This window comes from Rissa tridactyla, chromosome 12 (assembly GCF_028500815.1).
Source record: "Rissa tridactyla isolate bRisTri1 chromosome 12, bRisTri1.patW.cur.20221130, whole genome shotgun sequence".
Taxonomy (NCBI): domain Eukaryota; kingdom Metazoa; phylum Chordata; class Aves; order Charadriiformes; family Laridae; genus Rissa; species Rissa tridactyla.
In genome coordinates, this window is record NC_071477.1 from 16,335,865 (window position 1) to 16,359,233 (window position 23,369).

Here is a 23,369-nt window from a genome sequence, read left to right on the forward strand (position 1 = left end):
GTTCTTCCCCAAAGGCAAAACACTGCAGCAAAACTTAAGCTTTTGCTTTGAAAAGGAGTAAAAATACTGATTTTTAAGAACGAGTAATTGAGAGATTCGAAACTGAAGCAGACCATCCCGCAGAAGTCAGTCTCTGTGAACAAAAGGAGGAGGATGTAGCCCTTGAGTTGGAGAATCACAGAGAAGCAGTCAGAGTCATGCCCAAAACTTAAAAGTATTAGTAGGATCGGTTGTGGAGTACATCCCGAAGCACGCGCTGGCTGCAGACACCTTCCCGATGCCACTACTTTGTCAGCGGAGCGGATCATACCAACTGCTGCGATCCATTCCCTCTTACAGAGGAGAGCACCTACGTTCACCCAACCGACTTAGACACGTTCTTGACAGATGTAGCTAAAGGGGTCGGAGTTTATGAGCCACTTCAGAGCAGTTTATTTCCATTTTTTATTGGATTATGAAACAGCTGCAACTTCCCTTCTGCCATCCGCATCCACATTTAGCAAAAATAATAATGCGTGAAGAAGCTGTGAGAGTTAAGAGCCATTTGATTCTTTCCACCTAACCACAAAACCAAACATGGGGGGAAAAGGGCCCAGCGCAACGTTAACAGATACCGTTATGAAACCAAGAACAGAGAGTTAAAATTCTTGAACCGTTAATAGCTGCCACTACGCAAAGCAACATTTCTGGTAGTTGTGCTTCTCACCTTTCCAAGTAATGCATTCCTATTCCCATTAAATAGACAGCTACAAAGCGCACGAGAAACGCGGCAAAGACCTGCCAATTTTGTCGCGGGAACTTTACCTTCTGATGAACGTTTGCACTACGCATCTTTCAAACGACCACAGCATTTTGCATCATCTCTCAAGGACGTACCGAATGGCAGCTCAGCTAAATTTTGGGGATTTCCAGGCTCCTGAGCCAAATTCCTACTTTTGCTCTTTGATTTAGGTCATTGCGCCGCGGCTGTTACAATCCCAGCCTGAGCCAGGTGCGAGCACGAACTGGAAACAGTTCAAGCTACTCCATGTGTGAAGAATAAACCCAAAAATCATGCTTTAAATGCCCCTCCCTGTCGCTCATACAAAGAGGGTTACAAATCCTGTTTGGGACAGAGTAATCTCCCCGTTGTAAATGGGCTTGAAAACCGCAACATTTAAGAGGTAGAAATGTTATAGTAGAAACAAGGAGTGTTGTCTATTCTACCCCCTCACAGCTTTGCCCCAAGCATAGCAATATCGCTAGGTGAGACACGTGTTTTGGCGCGCATCAAACACAAAAGTTGCGCTCTTCCTTACAGCGAACCGACATGCTGTACCCGCTTTCCCTTCGTGACGCAACGGCAATGGCCCTTTCAAAAGGCCTGTCTTGTGACAGCACATTTTAAATCCTCCTCTTAGTCCACCTCCTGCTCTTTTTTAAGCAGCGATTTCCCTACGCTCGGCCTGAAACAGGCCTGTCCACCTGCCTATTGGAGCGTGCTGTTCTTCACAGCGGCACAGGGACTCGCTGACGCAGAACCACTTGCAGGGGCTCGAATAGCGGTGTTACCGGCTTCCAAAAACCCCGCGCTGCGGAGGCAAAAGCTAAAGCAAGCGTTTCTGGGCCGCGGCATCGGAGGAGGTAACCATCTCTCTTCATCTGCCCCCCTCACTGGCTCTGTGGGCTGGCAAATTGCCATCCTCGCCAGCCAGATGCTCACGGTAGCCCCCAGGCCCCAAAGCACTGCCCGTGTCACGCTTCAGGGCTGGAGCCAGTCACCCACCTAGGTCAGGAACAATCCCGTTTTGCAGCTTGCTTCCTCACCAGACCAGCGGCATTAGGGATTCGGCTCTTCCCCCTCAAAGCGCTGGGCTAGAAGCCACAGCATGGAAGAAAACACCTTTTTGAGCTGAGAAAAAGAATTCTCTTTTATGACCTCCTGGCAGGGGCAGTCAAGGAGATTAAGTTCCAAGCGCACAAATGACGGGTCACGCAGAAATTCTGAGCAAGAGTGAACTTTGGTTCATCCCAGCTTTCCCCATTTGGGTGTGACAGCCAGTGCCACTGCTGTCCAAGGAAGACTCCAATTTGCTTCCAAGGCTCCAGGCGGCTTCAGGAAAAGCACCCTGGACTCGCCACCCCAGCGATGCAGAAACACTCGCCCACTGTCTGCCGGGGTTGAAGTGAGACACGCTAAAGGCGAAAAGGTGTTTGCACCATCTAACTTTAAAGCAGGTATTTTACCTCACAGGCATCACTGATTTAAGGACAGAACTTGCATTTCTGTCGAACACCAACGTACAGGGAGGGATGCTTTTTTAAATACAGGAAAAGGCTGGGAACAGACTCCAAACACAGCCCCGGATTCTAAGTTTTGCTTTTTTTTAAATGTTACTGTTGATTTCTCCTTCACAATTTGCTATGGGACACTAACATTTTAAGTCAATCCTGCACTCCACATTTGACGAGAAGGCGTATTTCTTTCTTTGTCTTTTTAAGAACAAATGTATATTTTCCATACCAAATGCAGAAAAGGAGAGTCGGGATGCCTAATACTAAAGCACATCTCTGAAAAGATGGCTCCACAGTTAGGTTAAAAACTTGAGATGATGGCAACGCCAGACGGTTTTGCCACCGACTATTGCTACTGCTGCGGGCCAGCGCAAAGCCCACGCAAGAGCTGCAAAGCGCAGCGCCCACGCAAGCCGTCCGCGGGCTTTCACTCTTCTACGGAGCTCAAGACACCCATCCAAGCCGCGCTTTCCTAACACCTACAAGAGACCTCAGAAATAATCCCATTTGTGATCACAAATCCACACCAGACTGAGAGTCTTTCACTCATTTAAAAAAAAAAAAAAAAAAAAGCACTGCCAGAACCAGAGGGCTGACGGTGTTTGGGTTTTGTTGGCGAGTTCTTTATAAAGAGTTATCGCAAGCCGCGCGCTGAGCTGCACTGGCTCGGTAGCTGGCACTACTGAAATCCCACTCGCTTTCCAGGGCAAACAAATCCAGAAGGATGCAAGCCATGCCAAGGAATTCCTGCTTCATTCACACAGGCAAGGGCCGTTTCTCTCTTGCGGAGCAGCCAAGGGAGACACTGCATGTGGCGCCAGAAACAGAAAAAGAAATCTTCGATATTTAAAGGAGTTACAGGCAAATTGATTAAATCCCATCTAAGCCCTCCCTGTAAGTAATTCATGAATAAAGATGACTTCAAACATAACCATTAAGAGCCTCGTATCAGGAAGCTGAGAATATAGATGGCAAAAGCCATGGTTACGCATTGCTAACCAAGACTGGGGGGCTACCGGCTGCTGTAAGGCCAAGCCATTCTCATCCTGGCACTGAGAACTGGTTTTAGAAACCAGCTATTACTGATATCTACAAGCACGTGCAAAATAATAAAGGTTAACCGAGCCACCAGCTCAATTCCTGTTTCGAGGAGCGCAACATATTTTACTGGCAAGCCCTGGAGGCTCATCAAGGAAGAGCAGTTCTCCACGAAGTCTTGACCTACTCCATCATCTGCGTAAATAAAGTCAAGGGGGCATAAATGCCTTTGTGTCAAGTTTAAGGCAGGCGAGTATTTCCACAAGGGCTGTAAACCTGAATTAAACTATTCTCGCGCAGTCTGACTTCTGCAGAAAGCGCCCAGCACTCCCCCACCTTCGCAATCCGATGCAGGGAAGGTGCTGCCTGCAGCGATCGGAACTACAGCATGTGGTTTTTTTACTAGTCATTACGCTAATACACACCTTAAAACAGCTTCTTTTTTTTTAAATTACTTATCACGAATTAACTAAACACAGGAGTCTACCTCATTCCAGGTGCAAAGAATAAAACTTTAGTTCGAAGTGCACCCCGCGGAACTGTGGATTTAGTCATGCCAGAAGCATCCGTGAGGCTCCGCAGTTATACAATCACTGGGAAGCCTGGCTCGGCAGCTCAAACACAGCCGCTTTTCCATGCTCGGGGTAGAAACAGCATGGAGAAGCGCGCAATATAAAAGCAACAGTAATGCGATCTGATGGCAACACGCACCACGTAACCACTTCCACTCAGGTCCCATCAGGAATGTGAGCTCATCAGGCTCAACTTCACTCCTCCTGGGATCCCTTCTTGTACTAGCACAGCTACTCGCATGCAACAGGCAACCAGCTTTCTAGATATGATCAGAAAATGGTAAGAGACCAAATAATAATTTTCAAGAGAACTCTTTAGATCATAAAACAATTCCAGGAATGAGAAGTTGGCATTAGGTTCCATTTGATCATGCACTTGACGTGCTCCTTGTGCCTGATGCAATTCAGCTGAACAGCTGGGTTAAATTCTGACCAGAGGCGCTGCTGCACATCCAAGCCACGCTGGAAGAAAGGACAAGGTGCCGGGACACTCGGTGCTCGGCTGGCTAGCTGGGCTCAAGGGCTCCCCACGTCTCTTACTAAACCAAAGAAGTTACTTCAGCAAAAGAGGTTAAGTAGGATAAATTGTGATTTCCCCAGCATGAGAGGCAGAAAACCAATCCCATTACACTGCAATAAACACAAGAGTTTGAGTCACCAATTTAATTTTATACAAGTCAAACTACACGTTGTATAAAGAGTACAAGGCAGTTCTAATGTTTGCTATTGCATGTTACAAAAATCAATTTAGCTATAAAGGGGAATTTTTGGGATGAGTCCTATTCCACAATTTTAAGTGAATTGGCAACTGTGGTTTAGCAAAGCCTTTGTTAAGACTAGAACTCTAGCTCCAAGAGATTACATTTCCAATAAAGGTCAGACTTACACACAATAGGATTATAGTTCTCCTAGTCTGAAGCAAAACGTTAACATAAACGAGTCAAAAGGGAGGGAAGACAAGTTGTTGGTTTTTTTTACCTACTTTTCATATCCAATAGGTATTTAGAGGCTGACAAACCATACAACATACTAGTGACTTGGACCACATCCAAGAGACACGTTAGTGTCCGACAACTGAGTGACACTTGATATTCAAGCAAAAAAAAAAAAAAAAAGGTCGGAAAGCTTTCATTCTTTCAAGTTTGAAACGTAGGATTTTTCAGCAATACTGTATGATACAGGTTCCCGAGTACCCTTATTACCTTTAATACAGTCACAGTATGGGGGGGCAGAGGGGGAATGTTCTTTTGGCAAGTTAAGATACAACACAAATGCTCCAACTTGAGTTTATTGCTGGTCTAAAATCTTTCTAGTATTGTTACCGGTTTATATAGTTTGCAGCCTGCTTCCACAAATTAAGATGAACCAGAGAGTTATGTGACCTGCCCAGCAAGGCAATCCTGCCTTTGGTAGCAAGCTGTAACCTATTAAGCTAATGATACCCATAGTTCTAAATCCATGAAAAAAAAATAGGAAAAAATGATACTTTCAAAAAAGCCCAGATTTAAGCCTGTTTATATTCAGTTTATTTTTAATATAAAAACCACTTTGCACTTAAGAGTAGTTAAGTTACTCCTGCGGAAATGCTATAAAATCAAACTTTTAGCTGAATTTCTACAAAAGGGGGACTTTTCCTGCTTTGTACCACCATCCGATCTCATGTTTTCAAATTTGGGATACAAATTAAACCCTTATGCCTCAGTTAGGCCATTCACTCCTGCAAGAGAGAAAACCAACTTCTGAAGTACTAACATAACACTAATGGCCTGACAAGTAGGAAAATGTTCCGTAATAGTGTGCAATGTAAGAGGAGAGTTCTAGTCTTAATCTCTTGAACTAGATCTTGATCGTGAGCGAGATTTTGAGCGAGATCTGGAGCGGGACCTCGATGCAGCTCTTTTGGGTGGTGACTCTGAGCGAGCCTTGGCAGATGGCTGCTGCTGCGGAGAATTGGAACGGGACCTGCTCCTTGACCTGGACTTAGACTTAGCATCTCCTTTACCATTTTCTTTGGGAGATCGAGACCTGGACCTGGATCTGGACCGAGACTTCTCAGACTTCTCCTTGGATCTGCTGTGCGAGCGGGAACCCCTGTCAGACTTCGGTTTCGATTTGCTCTTTGATCTAGACTTCCTGCTTTTAGATCTGGAACGTGAGCGGTCTTTGCTTCGTGACCTGGATTTGGATCTTTCAAAAAGAGACAGAGTTTATTCTGCATGAACTGAACTGTACTTATAGCAGTTGTAAAGATCTATCAATTAATAAGTAGCAATTCCTGTACTAACAGAAAACAACGTATCACTTACCGGGAACGGCTTTTGGAGACGCTACGGGACCTGCTGCGGCTGCTCCTACTCCTACGACTTCTGCTTCTAGACCGTCTTCTAGACCGTGACCTAGAAGCAGTAAAAATGTAATTTGTCGCTTATTCTTTGTCTGGTGTGCTCTCCTATGCTATGTAACAGAGAAAAGCTGCTAAAGAACTCCTCAAAAACAAGTATGGCCACATGAAGACATATTCTTAATCCACTCAGGTTCGATATACCATTGAATTACCTCTGACATCTCACACATGAAAAACTCTCAAACCTGGCTTTGCTGTATGACATAAAAGAATTCCGTTTACATTCCCAGGCATCCTCCTATTCCTAAGTATCAACTGAAGATAACCACTGCAGGTATCCCCATTCTTAGTGTAAGTAGTCTTCACACAGAGACCGACGTGTCCCAAACGTTACCTTGACCTGCTGCCAGAGTACGATCGCCTATGGCTCGACCGCGGCTTGTCTTCAACCAGCCTGATCTTCCTGCCATTTATCTCTGTGCCATCCAGTTTGTCCAGGGCACGCTTCATGTCCGAGTAAGATCGGAACTCAATTACTCCTTCGTTTGTACGTTCTTTGTGAGCATCTGCGTAAGTTACCTCACCAGCTTGCCTCATGAAATCCTTGAGGGAGTAGATGAAGAATAACGTAAGCATTCCACGTGCTTATGCTCTGCAAGAACATTCACTTAAGACAAGTCTGAGCAAATGCAAGAAGCATTAATTGCATATAAGCATTCACGCACAAATACTTCTCAATTACTTCCACCTAAATCAAAGTGAACATTGATATTAAAGGAAGTTATTGCTTCCCGCTAGTCACAACAGGCTCTGTGATAGAACATTAATACATACTTTCAAATCCTGCCAACTACAGCGACTGGAAAGGTTTTCAACAATCAGTCTGTACTCTGTACGAACAGGCGGTCCGTATTTATCTCTTCCAGATTGTCTCCGACTGCTATATCCGCCACCACCCCCACCTTGATTGTACAAAGAAATAAAGTTAGATGGTCTCCTAGCATGAAGGAAACTAAATGTTCTGAAAAAGTTAGTTAAACAGTTATATTTACTGGAGTAGGACTTTATTTCTCTAAGCCTCCAATAAACTTTGCAATTTTGCCATAATCTATATTAATGGCAAATCAAACAGACTAAAATCCTACAAGTCTGTGCTCCTAAGATCTGTTAGAGAGTGACTGCTCCTTATTAGATTCACCTTGCTAAGTTTTATTTTACAGAACATTGTAAAATATAAAACTTAACTGATTACATGCATTTCTACATTTTACAAAAACGTTTACTAGTTACACTAAGTACTTACATCACAGTATGAGGTTTTTGGTGGTGGTTTGGCCACAAAACACGCAAGGTAACAGTCACCTAGTTCAGTTTAACCAGTTTTGTCTAACCCTTGGAATCCTCACCATCACCCTGCGTCTAATGGCAAAAGGCTGCTGTCGTCATGGCTTCCGGTAAGGTCAGCCAAAGGGTCATAGGGCAAGGGTCACACAATGTATGGAAAAGCCATGGCCAATCAGGAAAGGCAGTCATCTTAGCCTCAGTGGACACAGCCTCAGCCCCACTGGTCACTTTTAAATTGAAACATCAAGGACTTGTTAAAAAGTTTGAATTGAACATGCAACAATTTTAAACAACATACATTTGATTTTTTTCAAGACAGATACCCACCCCCCCCAAACACCAAGCTTCCACCGATTACTCAAAAGATGAACCTTAGTACTTTTAGTTACAGTACTAGGCCCGTGAAGCTCTATATAGTTCAGCTTAAGAGGCTATACGAGTTAGCTGAACATAGAAATATTTACAGTATCCCCCACTTAGTACAACCGATTCCATCTTGAAAACCTCCCCCCACCCCTTCTATATATTCAACTGAAACCATTCACATGAAAGTTTACAGCTGAGCGCTTCTACCCCAATTATGCAACGGTATTTATTCATTAACATTAGTGATGCAACATCACTGTTTCATCGAAATGCTCCCAAGAACACTGGAGCCCTTAAATTAGTAGAGCATATCGTTTCTAATTAACCAGAAACCCCTTCTAGAAGGCCACAGATTTGCAGCCGGAATCGCTTCACATTTTTTGCCCTCCTAAGTTTCTTAGGGGATACCCGAGCGCAACGCCGGTGCCAGGAAAAAAGGCCCGCGGCACCGAAGCCGGCAGACAGCCTGCTCCCGGCGATGCACCGGGCATCCCCCACCCCCAGGGACAGCGACACCCCCCCGCGCCCCCCCCCCAGCCCCAGGGGACTCGGTCCCGTCCCCTCCATCACCCCGGCACGGCCTCGCCTCCTGCCCCTCGCCCGCAGCACCCCGGTAACCCCGCAGGAAGACGGGCCCGTACTCACTGCGACTACTGTAGCTGTACCCGTCCCTGTCGCGGCGGGGCCCGCGGGCGTGCTCCACGATCACCCGCTCCCCGCACAGATCCTTGCCGTTCAGCTCGTAAACGGCATCGTCGGCGTCTCGGGAGTCCTCGAACTCCACGAAGCCGTAACTGGGGCGGGGTGGGGGGGGTTGAAACGGACACACGGGACAAAAAGAGAGGCCCCGTCAGCCGCGGCGGGACAATGGGCGCCGTCCCCGCCGCAGCGCCCCCGCTCCCCCCGCGCCGCCGCCATCTTGAGCCGGGCGCCACGCGGCAGCGGCAGACAACATGGGGGAGGGAGAGAGGGAGGGAGGGAGAGAGGAAGGGAAAGAAGGGGGGAGGGAGGGGGCGGCGGGCGCGGCCCGGGGGCGGTGGGGGAAAGGGGGCGGCGGGGCAGCCCGCGGGCCCCGTGCCGGCGCTCACCCGTTTTTGAGGTCGACCTCGAGCAGGCGGCCATAGCCGCTGAAGAAGCGCTGGATGTCCTTCTCCCGGACGTGGTAGCTCAGGCGGCCGATGTAGACGCGCGGCATGTCCGCGGCGGGAGGGGGGAAAGGGGGAGGGAGAGGAGAAGAAAGAGAAAGGGGGAGAGAGAGAAGGAGGGAGAGAGAGGAAAAAAAGAGAGAGGCGGCGAGAAAGGAGCGATGCTGCAAGGCCCGGACGCTGCCACCGCCGCGGCCTGCTCCGCAGCACAATGGCGCCCGCCGCCCGCCGCCGCTTTTATAGCGGGGGGCGGGGCCGGTGGCGGACGTTACGGCACGAACGTCAGCACGCACGGGCGAGCGGGCGAGGGCGAGGCGGGCAGGGTGCCTGCGCGCAGGCGCGGGGCCTGGCGGGCTGCGCGGCGCATGCGCAGTGGCGCCGGGCGTGGGCGGGGGGACTCGCCTCATGGCGGCCGAGGGGGCGCCGCCGGCGCTGCCGCCGTCGGCCTCGTGGCTACAGGCCCAGGGCGGGCCCTTGGCCGCAGTCCGGCGGCTGGCGGACCGGCTTTGTCAGTCAGCCCCCACCGGGCACGCCTCACCCAGGCCTGCAGGAGCGGGCTCTGAGAGGGAAGGCGAGCGGCCTGGCCGGTGGCAGCCCCTCTGCCATCAGCCGGGGTCAGTCAGAGCAAAGCCCTGGGGTGGGAGAGCTCCTCGCAGGCCGGGACGGCCAGGGAACTCTGCGGAGCCGCTTTCCAGGCACGGTTGCACGGGAGCAATCCCTAAAGCCAGCCCAAAGTCACCCGAGTTCTGTGGCCTGGTTTCCCTCTAATATCTGTTCTGAACTGCAAAAGTCCTCCTGGTGTATCTGTAAAACCGCTGTTTCGATCTGCTGGGCTTCAAGTTGTGACACTACATAATGTATGCCACGATTTGTATATTTGACATAAACTATAAATGTACATTTTACATATACAAATGTATTTATTTTATATATATAAAATACATTCTAATACTTACAACATTTTTTATATTGTATACTATATAATTCAAATATTTAAGGTGAAAAAGCCACATCTGCTCCTGGATTTTTCCCAGCAGCCGGTGTTGGCCTCGTGCTGCAGTCCTGTGAGCATCGATGATGGTAACGTGACCCACCGAAGACACCATCGCTGCCTTCAGTTTTGCCCTGAGTTAATCTGTAACGAAGCAACTGCTGAGCTTTGAGTTGAAGAAGCGGGGGAAATCTCTGGAGTCTCTTTTTTTTTTTCTCATTTAATACAAGCTTGATTCATATAATACAGCAGACAGTGAGTGACCTCTTTCTCTTCCATTATTGTGGGCAGTCCTTGGGAGATTTCATGAGTTCATTCAGTGTTTTCTGTCTGCTTTAGAAAGACTTATGCAGGTAAGTCAGTAACTTACAGGCCTGCTGTAGTTTTTTCATACAATATCACCAGGAGATATTTTGACTTGTGAGTAAATTTAAGCATTAGCCAGGCTGTGGTGTTCGTCAGCTCTGTGTAGAGAATTCAAAAGGGTTCTTTTTAGACTGAATCGTCCGGCACAGAGGGGAACAGCACAAGATACGCTGTACCTTGCCCTGAGCCTGCTGAAATCAAAGCTCTCCTGAAAGAGTTGGGATGTGTCTCACACTCATGATCTTCAGCTTCGAGGTGTTTAGAGAGCAAGCTCTGAAGCACCAATGATTTCTCAGAAACAGGTAATTGGGAAAAGTATTATAGCTATTTATTGCTAAAATGTAATAGTACCTCTGAGCCTCTCCCATGGGCAGCAATAACATTGCATTGAGTGTTGTAGACAGAATTAAAGGATGGCTTCTCCTACCAAAACCTTACAATACAAAAAAATCCAATTATTTAAGTAATTTGTATCTTCTTTGAGATAACTGCAGGTTATAAGATCTGATCATAAAGGTCCTCTCCCCACTACATCTATATTCTGTTATTTTCCACTCTCCTTCTCATAAGAGGATAACGATTCCCTGTCCCAAATTTTAAGAACCTTGTGTATGAGCATTCATCTGAAATTGTCAGTGCTGGCACCTCTGGAGTAGGAGAGCTGCATGCTAAGACTCGCTGGAAACAACCCAATTAGATAGTGCTTGCTAAAACATCCTGTGCTCGGTGAAGATAGTGCGTAAGCCTGTGCTGAAGTTCGAGGATAAGAAGGAAAGCCGAGCCTGTTCTTAAGGGCTTCCCTGCAATTGGGTGCTCTTCAGGATCAGAGCCTTAAATAACTGCCTTTCCGGAAAGATTTGCACTTCTGTACTTCCCTCACAGCCCGTAAAAGCTGCTCTCTCGTAGGTGATGGCACTCATTTCAACATCTCTGCCTCTTAGTGTAAGGAATTTCTTTCCCCTTTCCACCAGGGAAAAATAAATTCTTCATGACGAAAGCGCTGTCCATGCATCCTCTGAGCTCTGAGGCCTCAGCTGGTGTTTATATCGCTGCCTTTGCTGGGGAGAATATCGCCGCACGATGCCCTAGAAATGGATGAAAACCAGCCTGTTCAGCTCAGGGCCGTACGGAGCATGAACAAGCACGGGCAGTCCCTGCGCTTGCTGGCCTGTTTTCATGCGTGCAAAGAACGGAGCCTGGGACCGACCCATCCTGAGCACCGGGGAGTCGAGCAGCAGCAAACAAAAGCAAACGAGTGAGTTGGTCCTCCTGTAGTCAGACAATGAGACAAACCCACTCCCAAAAGCAACATCGGGTTGGAAAAAATCCCCAAACGAGTAAGCAACAAAGCAGCGCCGAGGAGAGAGGGGTCGGGAAGGGGACAAATGGCACCAGGAATGCATTCGCTGGGTCAAGGTTGTGTCTAGGAAGGGAAAGGAGAGGCGGTTGCCTGATTCCGTCTGTGCTTGGTCTGGCTCGTTACCGGCAACAGTACGTCCTGCTGATGCGGTGAGCAGAGCCGCCTGCGCCCAAGGTATTGGGGACCTCCCCAGTTCAGGACCAGTACAGCATCCGTGCAGAGCAGCTCTCCATTGTACGCGTGCTGAGCACATCCAGTGACAGAGAAGCCATGCGGGTATCTGCACATGCGCAGTGCCCCTTTCTCCAAAGAAATATCGTGTGCTTGCGCCTCATATGCTTTCTAGAAGTACGCAGAGGATGTGACCATACAGGATATGAAGTCCCATGTTCCGTGGGATACTGATACACCAGCGCTGTCTGGTGTGTCTTTCAGGCTTCCAAGGGCCCCCATTATATGATGGCCCTCTCTGAGAGCTCTTGGCAATCTCAAAGCTCTTGGCAAGTGTCAACAGAGAGAGATTTGCTCAGGCCACATGGAAAGTGAGGGAGGATTCACATTAGGATCTCACATCCTTGTTTTCTTTTTCTGCTCCTATACTTGAGGAGGGATAAAGGTTCTTCAAGGTGCCTCCTCACTGGGTGCCATGCTCCGAGTTCTCCTCCAGTGCCCCCTCAAGCCATTTTCAAATCCTTGATTCTCATACCCCTGCGCTTCGTTCACTGTTTGCCTCCCATGATCAGTTGCCTATTTTTCACGTTGTTTCTATTTCCTCTAGCCTCTTCTCCCACCTTGGGGGATTGATGGCTCCCCCTATTCCAAGGGACCTACTTGACCGGCCTTGGCTGTAACTAGAACGGCCTTAGCCCTGTCCTGTCTTACTCCTTCTCTTATGGTCTGTTGGTAATCCTTGAAGGCAAGAAGTGGCTGTAAAACAGCGACACAGTGACCAGAGATGAACTTCACCTCTTAAGAGTCCAGGCAGGCTGGTGGATGTTGCTCAAAGGAGATGCAGATAAGATCCAATTATCTTCTTCATCCTTCTGGATCAGTGGTCCCAGGCTATTTCCCTGACCTGTCTCTGTCGTGTCCTATTATTTCTATGCCCGTGACCTAACAGTCCTATTCCTGACGTACGTGAGCGCACGCGCAGCGGCAGGTTCAGCCTGAATCAATAGCCTTTCTCGCGCACAGAGGGACGTGTGTTCCTGACCCCTGGAAACCTGGGATAAACATCTCAAATGCATTAGTTTTATGGCCCAATCTGCCAAATCAACTGGTGCTGCAGAACTGGAAATCGCAACTCTGTAGTTCAAACCTTTGGTGCTTTTTCCTGGGCACTGAAGACAAAGAGAGAAATGGAGAAAGGCAAGTATTGCAGTCTTTCCGTAACCACTTCCACAGTGGAAGGTGGGAGGAGCGTCATAAAAAGAAATTACAATTCATCTTTTTTCCTCCTAAGGGCGCAAGGCTCTAATCTCTCGGTACAAAGGCCTGAAGTCTGTAATTAATCATAATCTGTGAGATATGAAGCAGAGCTCTGGTAACCTTTTACAGGTCTTTTATTGTTTGTCCAATAAAAAGTATCACATGTAATTTGTCTGTCTTGTTGAGGGCTAATATTTGGCTAGTGATTATTTCTTATAATCTGTTGTCAGAGGAGCCCTCGGTGTGAAATTCATGTTCTTTCTCCAGTCTTGCCAGTAGCGGGTATGGCCATATGTGAGTGTCTCGTGAAAACAGTATAAAATATGCATATTATGAATTTATTATGCACCAGCTGTTTATTGTAAGACTGGAGCCTCAGGATGCTGCTGCCAAGTGTCTGACTGTTTCTCTTACACTTCCCTCTCCCATCACCTTGTCCTCGTCACATCTCTCCGATGGAGAAGCCAGTCCTGAACTCGGGTGCTGCTCAAGAGGGAAAATGGACAGGTTGGCTGGTTTTCTCCCTTTTTCCCACAGCTGCTTTGTGTGCACCCCATGGGCACTGACACTGGAGGGCACGTCTGGATTCACGTGCCAAACCTGGGCAAATTCCGTTCAGGGCTTTGGCAGGTGTATCTGGGTACTGTGATCATTGGGTATTCCGCTGCTGTGATCACACCTGTGTTATGGATTGAGAAACCTGTAACAATTTATTGTCGTTTAGACAATTCTTCTATCACCCCATGACTCCTCCCCACCCAGGAAGGGGAATCGGGGAAAACAAGGGAACCCGAGGGTTGACGTATAAACAGATTTAATAGAATAAGACTACATAATTAACACTGATAATACCAAAGAACTGCTATTGATCCCAATACCAATATAAAATACACAAGGACTATGCTCAGCCCGTTCCACCAGCAGAAGCCGTGCACTCCCCGCAGGGGACTCCCAGCAAATGTGGGACACTGCGAGCGCTGCGGCTTCAGGAGGAAGGGAAGGACTCAGGGCTCCGGCACCGGGGCAAGGAGTTCTCTGGATCACAGCCATCAAGGGAGAGAGAGAAACTACGCAGCAAACTTTCTAATTTATATTGCATGTGGCGTTCATGGTATGAACTAATCCTGTTGGCAGCCTGGGTCGAGTGCCCGGGTCTCGCTCCTCCTCATCCCCGCACCTGGCGAGGCTCGAAAACACTGAGGCCTTGAAACCCGCATCCCATAGCTGGCTGCAAAGTAGATATTTTTGCAAATTCAGGCTCTAGAGTCTTCTGAAAGTGCAGTTTTCCCAAGCATTATAAATTAGTCCTGTGTCGCTCAAAGCAGGACAACCCGTCCTCATTGGGTATTTCGCTGCGGCCATACCTGCATCTTCACCTTGACTGTGGGGAACGGAGGCTGAGGGAGACCAGAGGGCGTGATGCCTCCCCGTGGCTCTCTGGCAGGCCCTGCCTACAAGGGTCCCTTCTTCTTGCACGTGCCTCCTCCTCCCCAAAATTCGGGGTCAAGGAGCGTTGCAGGGGATAAAGTTCTCTTCCATAGGATGGAGGGAAGAAAGAAAACTGACAAAGAAGTGCTGTCTCAGAGACAGCCACTGCAAATCACCATGCTTTAAATGGATTATTTCCAGTGGAATTTTAGTCCTCCAGCTGCACCAACCTGTTAAAACAGGAGAGCTCTGAAAGCCGTCGTCGTCCCGTCGCAGCACAAGCTAACCAATATCTATGTGAGCTGAGGCACGGGAGACGCTAACAGCTCCCAGGAGCTGCTGTTCAAGCAGCTCTTTCATCTCCTGTGCCTTAGCAGGTCCTTCAGAGCCGCCACGCTGTGTCAGGCCAGCCACTGACTCACGAGCAGCAGTCTGGGCTTTGGACCAAAATTTGGACCATACGTAGAGAACTGCTGAACTGACCATGACTGGTTTTGTGTTGTAGGCTAGGATGTGACTTTTTCCTCCCGCTTTTTTTTTTTTTTGCAATATGAGTAAATGTCCTTAGATGCCTTGTGGGCCCCCTTTGCACATACATAGCCTTTGAAGCGCCCAGTTCAGGACAGCGGCCGAGCAGGGACACACCTGGGCTTTAGTGGCTTTCACTCTCTTGCCGTCTATTCTGCACATGGGTTTCATTCCCCCATGGACCCTCCATCTGAGCAGGGGCACACAGCACGGGTCTACCCGGGTGTTTGTACGGCTCGGACTTACACATGCGGGCAGAACTGGATATCCTTGGGCTGTGAAAGTGTTTGCTCTTCTCCTCAGTTATGTGGACTATTGCGTGTCCTACACGGTCACGGACTCCAGCAAAAATTCCCTCTCCGCTCTGGGTGGAGGTCCTGCCTGCCCCTGAGGAAGGTTGCAGGAGGACCATCCATTCTGTGCCCAGACAAAGCACTAATTACACTTTGAACCCAAATTTCTTGTATTATTCAATTTGGAGACTGTCTATAAAGGCCCGTCATTTCAGTTGATCCTATGTATACTTTTATAAAATCAATTGATCTATCTATATGAGTGCCTACATATAGCTGGCACACTGCTGGGTTAATAACATGTGCTGGTTTTGGCTGGGAGGGAGTTAATTTTCTCCATAGCAGCTAGTATGGGGCTGTGTTCTGGATTTGTGCTGAAAACAGTGTTGATAACACGGGGATATTTTCGTTACCACCGAGCGGGGCTTGCACAGAGCCAAGGCCTTTTCTGCTCCTCACCCCACCCCGCCAGCAATGGGCTGGAGGGACACAAGGAGCTGGGAGAGGACACGGCTGGGACAGCTGACCTCAACCGACCAAAGGGATGTTCCACGCCATGTGGCGTCACGCTCGGTATATAAAGCTGGGGGAAGAAGACGGAAGGGGGGGATATATGGAGTGATGTCATTTGTCTTCCCAAGTCACCGTTACGTGCGATGGAGCCCTGCTGTCCTGGAGATGACTGAACACCCGCCTGCCCGTGGGAAGCGGTGAATGGATTCCTTGGTTTGCTTTGCTTGCGTGAACGGCTTTTGCTCCACCTATTAAACTGCCTTTATCTCAGCCCACAAGTTTTCCCACTTTTACCCTTCTGATTCTCTCCCCCATCCTGCCATGGGCTGCATGGGGTTTAGTTGCCAACTGGGATCACTCCGTGACGCACGTGTCACAGAATGTTTGTGAAACCTTTGACTGAGCTTAGACTAAAAAACCTGTGACCTGGGATGTTTCTAAGCCTGAATCCCCAACCTGTGCTGCCGTACGGGAATATAAAAGATGAGTGAGTTGCGTTTTTTTTATATGTCTCCTATCCAGCTCTTCTAGATGTCCAGATATCTAGAAGATCAGGGTAAGGATTCCCAGCTTATTTTTCTTTCAGTGATTCTCCTGATGAAAATCCGATTTGATCCTGTCCCCCCCAGGCAGACCAGGGCTGGGGGATGTTAGCACACACTCCAGTTTGGCTGGCCGTAGGGCTGGGGCAGATCTTTCACCCAGGGAAATTTGGATGAAGTTATTTTTCTTTCACTGGCATTTTCATTTTAAAAACCTGTTGGGTGTTTTTCCCTTTCCTGCCAGCTCTTGTTCCTGCCCGCTGCTGTGATTCTCTGCCATGTTATTCAGCAATTGTGCTGCCTGCCCAGCAGAGGAGTGTAGAAACCAATATAAAGACGGCAAACTTGCTCCCATTTCCTGGGTTTTCCCATCCTGCTCTCTGGCAGGCAGTTCCGGCCCTCATTTCAGCGTCCTGAGCCATGGCAGCCGCAGGGCTGAGGACCTTCTACTCCGCTCTGGGGAGACCCCCCTGCAGTGGTGCCTCCAGCTCTGGTGCCACCAGCAGCAGAAGGACACGGAGCTGTTGGAGCGGGGCCAGAGGAGGCCCCGGAGATGCTGGGAGGGCTGGAGCCCCTCTGCTGTGGGGACAGGCTGGGAGAGCTGGGGGGGGTTCAGCCTGGAGAAGTGAAGGCTCCGGGGAGACCTTGGACCCCCTTCCAGTCCCTAAAGGGGACATATAGGAGAGATGTGGGGGGACTCCTTATGAGGGAGCGTAGTGATAGGACGGGGGGGAAACTGAAAAGGGAGATTTAAACCGAAAGGGGAGATTTAGACTAGAAACAAGGAAGAAATTCTTCACTCTGAGGGTGGTAAGACCCTGGCCCAGGTTGCCCAGAGAAGCTGTGGCTGCCCCATCCCTGGAGGGGTTCAAGGCCAGGTTGGATGGGGCTTGGAGCAACCTGGGCTGGTGGGAGGTGTCCGTGCTCATTGCGGGGATTGGACTAGATGGCCTTTTAATGTCCCTTCCAACCCAAACCATTCTATGATTCGATGATTCTATGACCACGGAGTGGCAGGACCCCGCGGGATGCCTCTGCCGAGCCATGGGTCTGGAGCTGGCCCTGCTGCCTGCAGACAGCCATGGGGCCAGTGTGAGGGTGTCAGGGGAAGAGAGGAGGCAGGGAGGGGAGGGATTGGAGGAGACGAGAAGAAGCCTGCCAAGCCACCCAGGAGCTTGTGGTGCTGTGGCCCTGTACCACTGACCTGCTCCGGGCGCAGCGCTGGGGATGTGCCTCTCCTGTCGCTTCCGTGCCGCAGGTAGTGCACGGACAAGACACCAGCCTGGCCGAGAGCGTGAGGTGAAGGAAACCCCCGGGAGTGCTCTGCTGGTGCCTGGGGTCAAGGCAGGCTGTTTCAGGGCTGAGGGATGTCCCAGCCTTTCCTGGCTCGGTTTGCTTTGGAGCGGTGTGGGCTGGATACCTTAAAGAGCTGAGAAAAGCCACCAATTCTGTCCACACCTGGGCAGGCAGCAAGCTTGAGGCAAGGTGTGTGGTATCTCTCGGGAGCTCTGGCTGTCCTTCAACCCCACCGGTGACTTGCTCGTGAGTTGTAGCAGTGCTTTGCCTCCTGTTGCCTCCGCTCCACCTTTGCATTCATGGCTGGCTGCGGGCTGCTCCGCTGCTCAGACAGCTGCCCGTGAGGTGTGTTTTCTTAACGAGACTCTTCGGGGCCTTCAAGTTATGTCCAAATTTTCTTCTCTCCGTCTGCTTTCCAGCCTCTGTCCACGTGCTCTCCATTCGTGTCAGGCCTGGCTGACATTTGTCACCGTGGGATGGCTCTTTGGAGGCGCAGTGCAAGGAGCCCACTGGGACGCCCTGATAAGCACTTCCCTGCCCATCCCCGACGCTGCCGGTGCCGCTGCCAGCCCCGTGGCCCGTATGGGTATCACCGCCTGGCCACCGCCGCGCACACCCAGCCCTGCCTGTCCCCGCAGGCGGCCCCCGTGTCCCCATGCTTGAGAGGCGGGCAGCCCCGCAGCCCCGTGGCAGGGCTCATGCCCGGCTCTCCCAGCCCTCCCCGTAGGCGGCAGAGACAATGACGTTGGGTCTCGGGGCGAGGGGTTGGGAAGAGCCTGGTGTAGGCACAGGTTGGGAGGTGGGCGTGGATGGAGCTCCAAAACCTCAAGTCTGGTGTGAGAGTGGTGATTTGCTGAGTCCCTCTGCATGCCATCCTGGGGGGGTTTTGTCCCCTTCTCCAGTTATTCTCCTTCCCCCTGGGGTTCAGCGCCTCTTTTCTGAATAAAACGCAGGAATTCTCTGGACTCCAGGAGCTGAATGAGGGGAGGGACTTTGCAGCACCGTGGCAGAAGTGTTGACTCATTAAACTGACGTCACAGAAAATGCTCTTTGCATTAAGGAGATTAATCACAGCTCTTTTTTTCAAAAAAAAAAAAATAAACCTCTTAAACTTCTATGAATCCTTCCTGTGAATCCTTCTCTATGCTGCCCATGATACTTGGCCTCCTTGGCTCAGGCTGAAACTTATTTAGCATTAAAAATCCCACTCCCAACAGTATTAATAAAATCTAAATCCTTATGGGCTGGAAATTCAAAGAGATGATCTCCCTAGGAGAAGCAACCTGTCAGAGCTCCTTCCAAACCCCAGGGAAGGAGCAGGGTTTGCGGCAGAGGGAGGATGAATAAAAATGTTTCTGGAAGGAAGCGGAGGGTTGAGGCTTGGCAGCAAAACGCCTGACCTGCTGGTGGGGCTGCCATGGAACTGGTGGCACGTGGAGGTTGAACATGCGCTCTTTGGTCTGCCCAACTGTGCTGGCCTGATGGGTGGGAGGCTCTTCTCTCCTTGTGATGCCGGCAGGGATTTCAGCTGGAGCACCATCATGAAGCCAAAGAGGAGAGGGAGGACCCTGCTGTTGGAGGCTCTGGAGAAGTACGGAGGAGCCCCAGCTCCAGGAGATCTGGGGAGCAGAGCAGAGGTGTTGGGGAAGAGCAGGCAGGAAACACGGTGGTGGTGGTGGATGAGGTGATGCCACCCACCCGGGGCAGGGCTGGCGGGCAAACGGAGGCATCCTGGCACACAGGAGCAGGGCTGGGCTCGGCAGTGGCTTTTAGACAGTGGCCCTTACTGTCCAGGGAGGGGAAGAGTAATTCATTCACTCTGTAGGACCTCAGAGCACTTCTATCGAGTCAAGAGACTGGCAGCCGGTGCTCATCTGCTCATCCTGAAAGCCAAACATCTAATGAATAAGACTTTCACACGTGTTGCAAGGATAAACATTATCAAATACTTTATTCTTACATCTTTATACATGAGCAGAGATAGAGATTTATTCTCAGCAGTGCAAAGTGCTTTCCATGAAGGTTTTATCTATTGGCTTTGAATTAAGATGTCTTAAGTTTATTTTTCTCTGCCACAGCGTTACGTGATCAGACTTCAGAATTAACCTGGTAAATCCAGCAAAACAACTCTGGGCTGTGCCATGTGTGTGTGTGAGAGAGATTTAATGCCACACGTAACTAAATGGAAGAATGACTCTGGGAGGGACAGGTAACCGCTTGCACAATTGGGCGATCGTTTGTGTTGCGCTTACGGAGCCTGGGATGGAAGGTGCTAGTGAAACGAGAACATTGTTGTACCTTTTAAATAACGCAGCGTACGAGATCAGCGTGTTTGTGGATTTTTTTCAAGAAAGGGTAACCTCTGTAAGCATAGTTCATTAATTTGCCTCTCCCCGGATTTTATTGAGTTGATGGTTTTTTAGTTTATTTCCCTTTTGAAGGCATTACAGATTTTCATATCAAAATGGATTTGCATTCATGGCTTAATTTTACCCTTTTCCCACGACTTGCTGCCTTGCTGACAAGGCTGTTTATAGGCGTGGTTTGGTTTTCACTGAGTACAAACCTAGGTAGGAGATTGTTTGGGAGTCATTTAATAAGCCTTTTTTTTTTCATTTCAGTAAAACCTAAAATGCATCCATTGTTCCAGAAAAATAAAAAAACCCTGGGTTATCAACAGTACCTGTAGCATTTGCCACGTGGTGTGAAGACGCTGGAGCTGGCTGCGCTCCCGGCACCATGGTGGTGCTGGTGTAGAGTGGCCAGAGAACTTGCCCAGGCTCCTCGGCGCCATGGCCAGCAGATCCGTGGCTTTCAGCTGAACCCAGGGGTGAATCTGAGATTTTCCACGAGGAGGCACAGAAGACCTTGAAAGGCTTTTGCTACCTCTATGGTGACCTCGCCGCGCATTATATCTATGGTAGTGTGGGTGTGCAGGGGTTTTCCCACTGCATCCAGCATCCGATCCTGCTCCAACAGGAGCTGTCATAAGCCGGGCTGAGCCCTGGAGCCAGATTTCCCACGGTTCTCTCAACAGGGGCGTTGCGTTGGTGATCACCATGAGAGTCCTGGGAAAGGCCTGATTACCACGGGCAGAGACACAACCTTTTTAAAGAAGCCGGTAACTTTATCGGGGAATTGACCCACCACCCACTTCTGAAAGCCTCTCAAATGACTTGTTTTCCACCAGTTGTCCTTGGGAATGAAGCCTTGAGCAGCTAGTAAGAGACTTAGGTGCAACTTGGCCAGATGAATCTGAGCCTTCAAGTCCTTACAGCAAGTCCGACCTCCCAGGATGCCCTTAAAGCCGCCCCAGGCCAGCCCTTAATGCAGCCCTGGCTGATGGTCCCTGTATGAAACAGGCTGCACGGGTGGAAACAGCCAGGCAGACACAGGGACGTAAGGAGAAAAGGCGAGTGCGCAGGGTGAGACGCGGTGGCATCAGAGCTGAAGGCACATGAAGGTGTCTGTTGGGACGGCGGGAAAGGAAGGCCGAATTTGTTGAGGCGATGTGGGTGCTGGAGTGGAGCGGCTGCGTTCAGCCCCACGCTCCCGCCCCTGGGCAGGTCTGGCCTGGACCCCGCACGTGCCCTCTCCGGGATAAGTTACCCTTGAAGTCTACATAAGGGTAAAGTTCATCCCGGAGGGTGACACTTCAAAAGGAAAACGCCTCACTCGGCAGAATGGAAAAGCAATCAGTCTGTCTGGCATGTGCTTACCAGCGACCTTCCCTCGCAGCTCCTCTGCTCTTGTTTATCAATCTGGAAGCATCAGCACCTTCTAATAATGCTGGAGTTGCCGGGAGGGGATGGAAAACAGATTGTTTGACCTGACACTGCCCCATTTGCAAGCATTTAGCCTCCTGCTCTGAGTCCTCCCGCGGGCGCCAGGGGAGCTGGGCCGGCAGTGACCGCAATCTGTGCTGCTCCTGGCACGTTGGGCTGCCTCCCGGCAGCAGCCCAGGTTGCAGGGCTGGCCCACTTTGACACAGGCACTAGTGCAAAAGAATTCACACTTGCGGATCTTGTCCGCGCTCCTTCTGGGTTCCCTGGATGCCGGCAGCATGCTGGAAGAGCAGGCATGGGCTGGGACTTCGTAGCCCACAGTTCTACACAACCTCAGGACAAAAAGATGTTTGCTGTGGAAGGTAAGTAGGAGAAACCTGATGGTCAGCTGGCAAATGTGAGCTCTCTCCTCCCATAGCGCTGCTCCTGACCTTCAGAAATGTCAGTATCACTTCCCTGCTGCAGTGACTTGCCAAACGGAGAAAGCAGGAAGAATTAATTGCTGTGTTGTTATTTGAGCTGCAGTAAATTTTCCCTGTGTAGGGACAAAGAGGAGAAATAAACCAGCCGCTCAGTCTGTCCTGTCCCAATGACACATTCAGTCCCTGCTGTCGTTGCCTACAGATCCAGTCTCTCAAAGGCCGATCGCAATCCAGGGGATTTCCCTGGGTTTATTCTTCTGGATGGATCACTGGAGGTGTCAGCTTCTTCAGGAGTGGTTTGGGATCAGGTTAGTTTCTCTGGTCTGCTTTTTTGCCCGTTCCTTTCCACGCCAAAGAGCTTGCCTGGTTGCTAATATTAGCCTGGCTCTGCGTAATGCGCTCTCACCAGAGACCCAGAGGTGCTCATCTGACATCCCGCCTCCATCCATGGCTGTCCCCTGCGAGCATCCTCAGATCAGCTACTCCTCCTCGGGCAGAGGCACGAGGACGTGCCCTGCTCAGACTCCCCTTTGCCTCCCACCCCGGGATCCGTCTCAACCTGCTTCCACAAATCTGGCTCACGCGCTTCCTGCCAGTTATGACTTGAAGAGCCCATAATAATTTATTGTCATTTAGACAATTATTCTATCCCCCGATGACCCCTCCCCACCCGGGACGGGGGATTGTGAAAAAACAAGGAAGCCCAAGGGTTGAAATATAAATAGATTTAATAGGATAAGACAACATAATTAACATTAATGATACTAAAGACCCACTATTGATCCCAACACCAATATAAAATGCACAAGGATTATACCCAGCCCGTTCCATCAGCAGAAGCCGTGCACTCCCGGCAGGGGACAGCAAATATGGGACACTGCGAGCGCTGCGGCTTCGGGAGGAAGGGAAGGGCTCAGGGCTCCGGCACCGGGGCAAGGAGTTCTCTGGATCAAGGGAGAGAGAGAAACTACGCAGCAAACTTTCTGATTTATATTGCATGTGGCGTTCATGGTATGAACTAATCTTGTTGGCAGCCTGGGTCGAGTGCCCGGGTCTCGCTTCTCCTCATCCCCGCACCTGGTGAGGCTCGATAACACTGAGACCTTGAAACCCGCACACCGGAGCTGGCTTTGAGGAAATATTTTCACAAATTCAGGCTCTAGAGTCTTCTGAAAGTGCAGTTTCCCCAAGCGTTAGAAGTGACCTTACTGCAAAGTAAAATTACTGAGAGGGAAATTAACTCCGTGTCGCTCAAACCAGGATGACGCCAAACGAGTCACCTGTACCGCGCCGTCAGACCCGCTGCGGAGGTGGGCGTGTGTGGGGTGTCTTTA

The 23,369-nt window shown here is 49.9% G+C and overlaps 1 protein-coding gene and 1 long non-coding RNA gene across 2 annotated transcripts; both read right to left on the reverse strand.

The window, feature by feature from the left end:
• Window positions 1-4,532: 4,532 nt before the first annotated feature.
• Window positions 4,533-9,308, reverse strand: SRSF6 (serine and arginine rich splicing factor 6). The gene is made up of 6 exons (XM_054218577.1): window positions 9,027-9,308; window positions 8,584-8,732; window positions 7,063-7,190; window positions 6,623-6,831; window positions 6,191-6,280; window positions 4,533-6,071 (listed from the first exon to the last, which is right to left on the reverse strand). Exons 1-6 carry the CDS (start codon window positions 9,131-9,133, stop codon window positions 5,708-5,710), a joined length of 1,047 nt encoding a protein of 348 aa, XP_054074552.1. The 5' UTR covers window positions 9,134-9,308; the 3' UTR covers window positions 4,533-5,707.
• Window positions 9,309-10,066: 758 nt separating this feature from the next.
• On the reverse strand, window positions 10,067-18,396 carry LOC128916721 (uncharacterized). Its single transcript, XR_008469041.1, has 3 exons — window positions 17,737-18,396; window positions 14,593-14,886; window positions 10,067-13,907 (listed from the first exon to the last, which is right to left on the reverse strand). It is a non-coding gene; the product is annotated as an uncharacterized LOC128916721 (long non-coding RNA).
• Window positions 18,397-23,369: the final 4,973 nt, after the last annotated feature.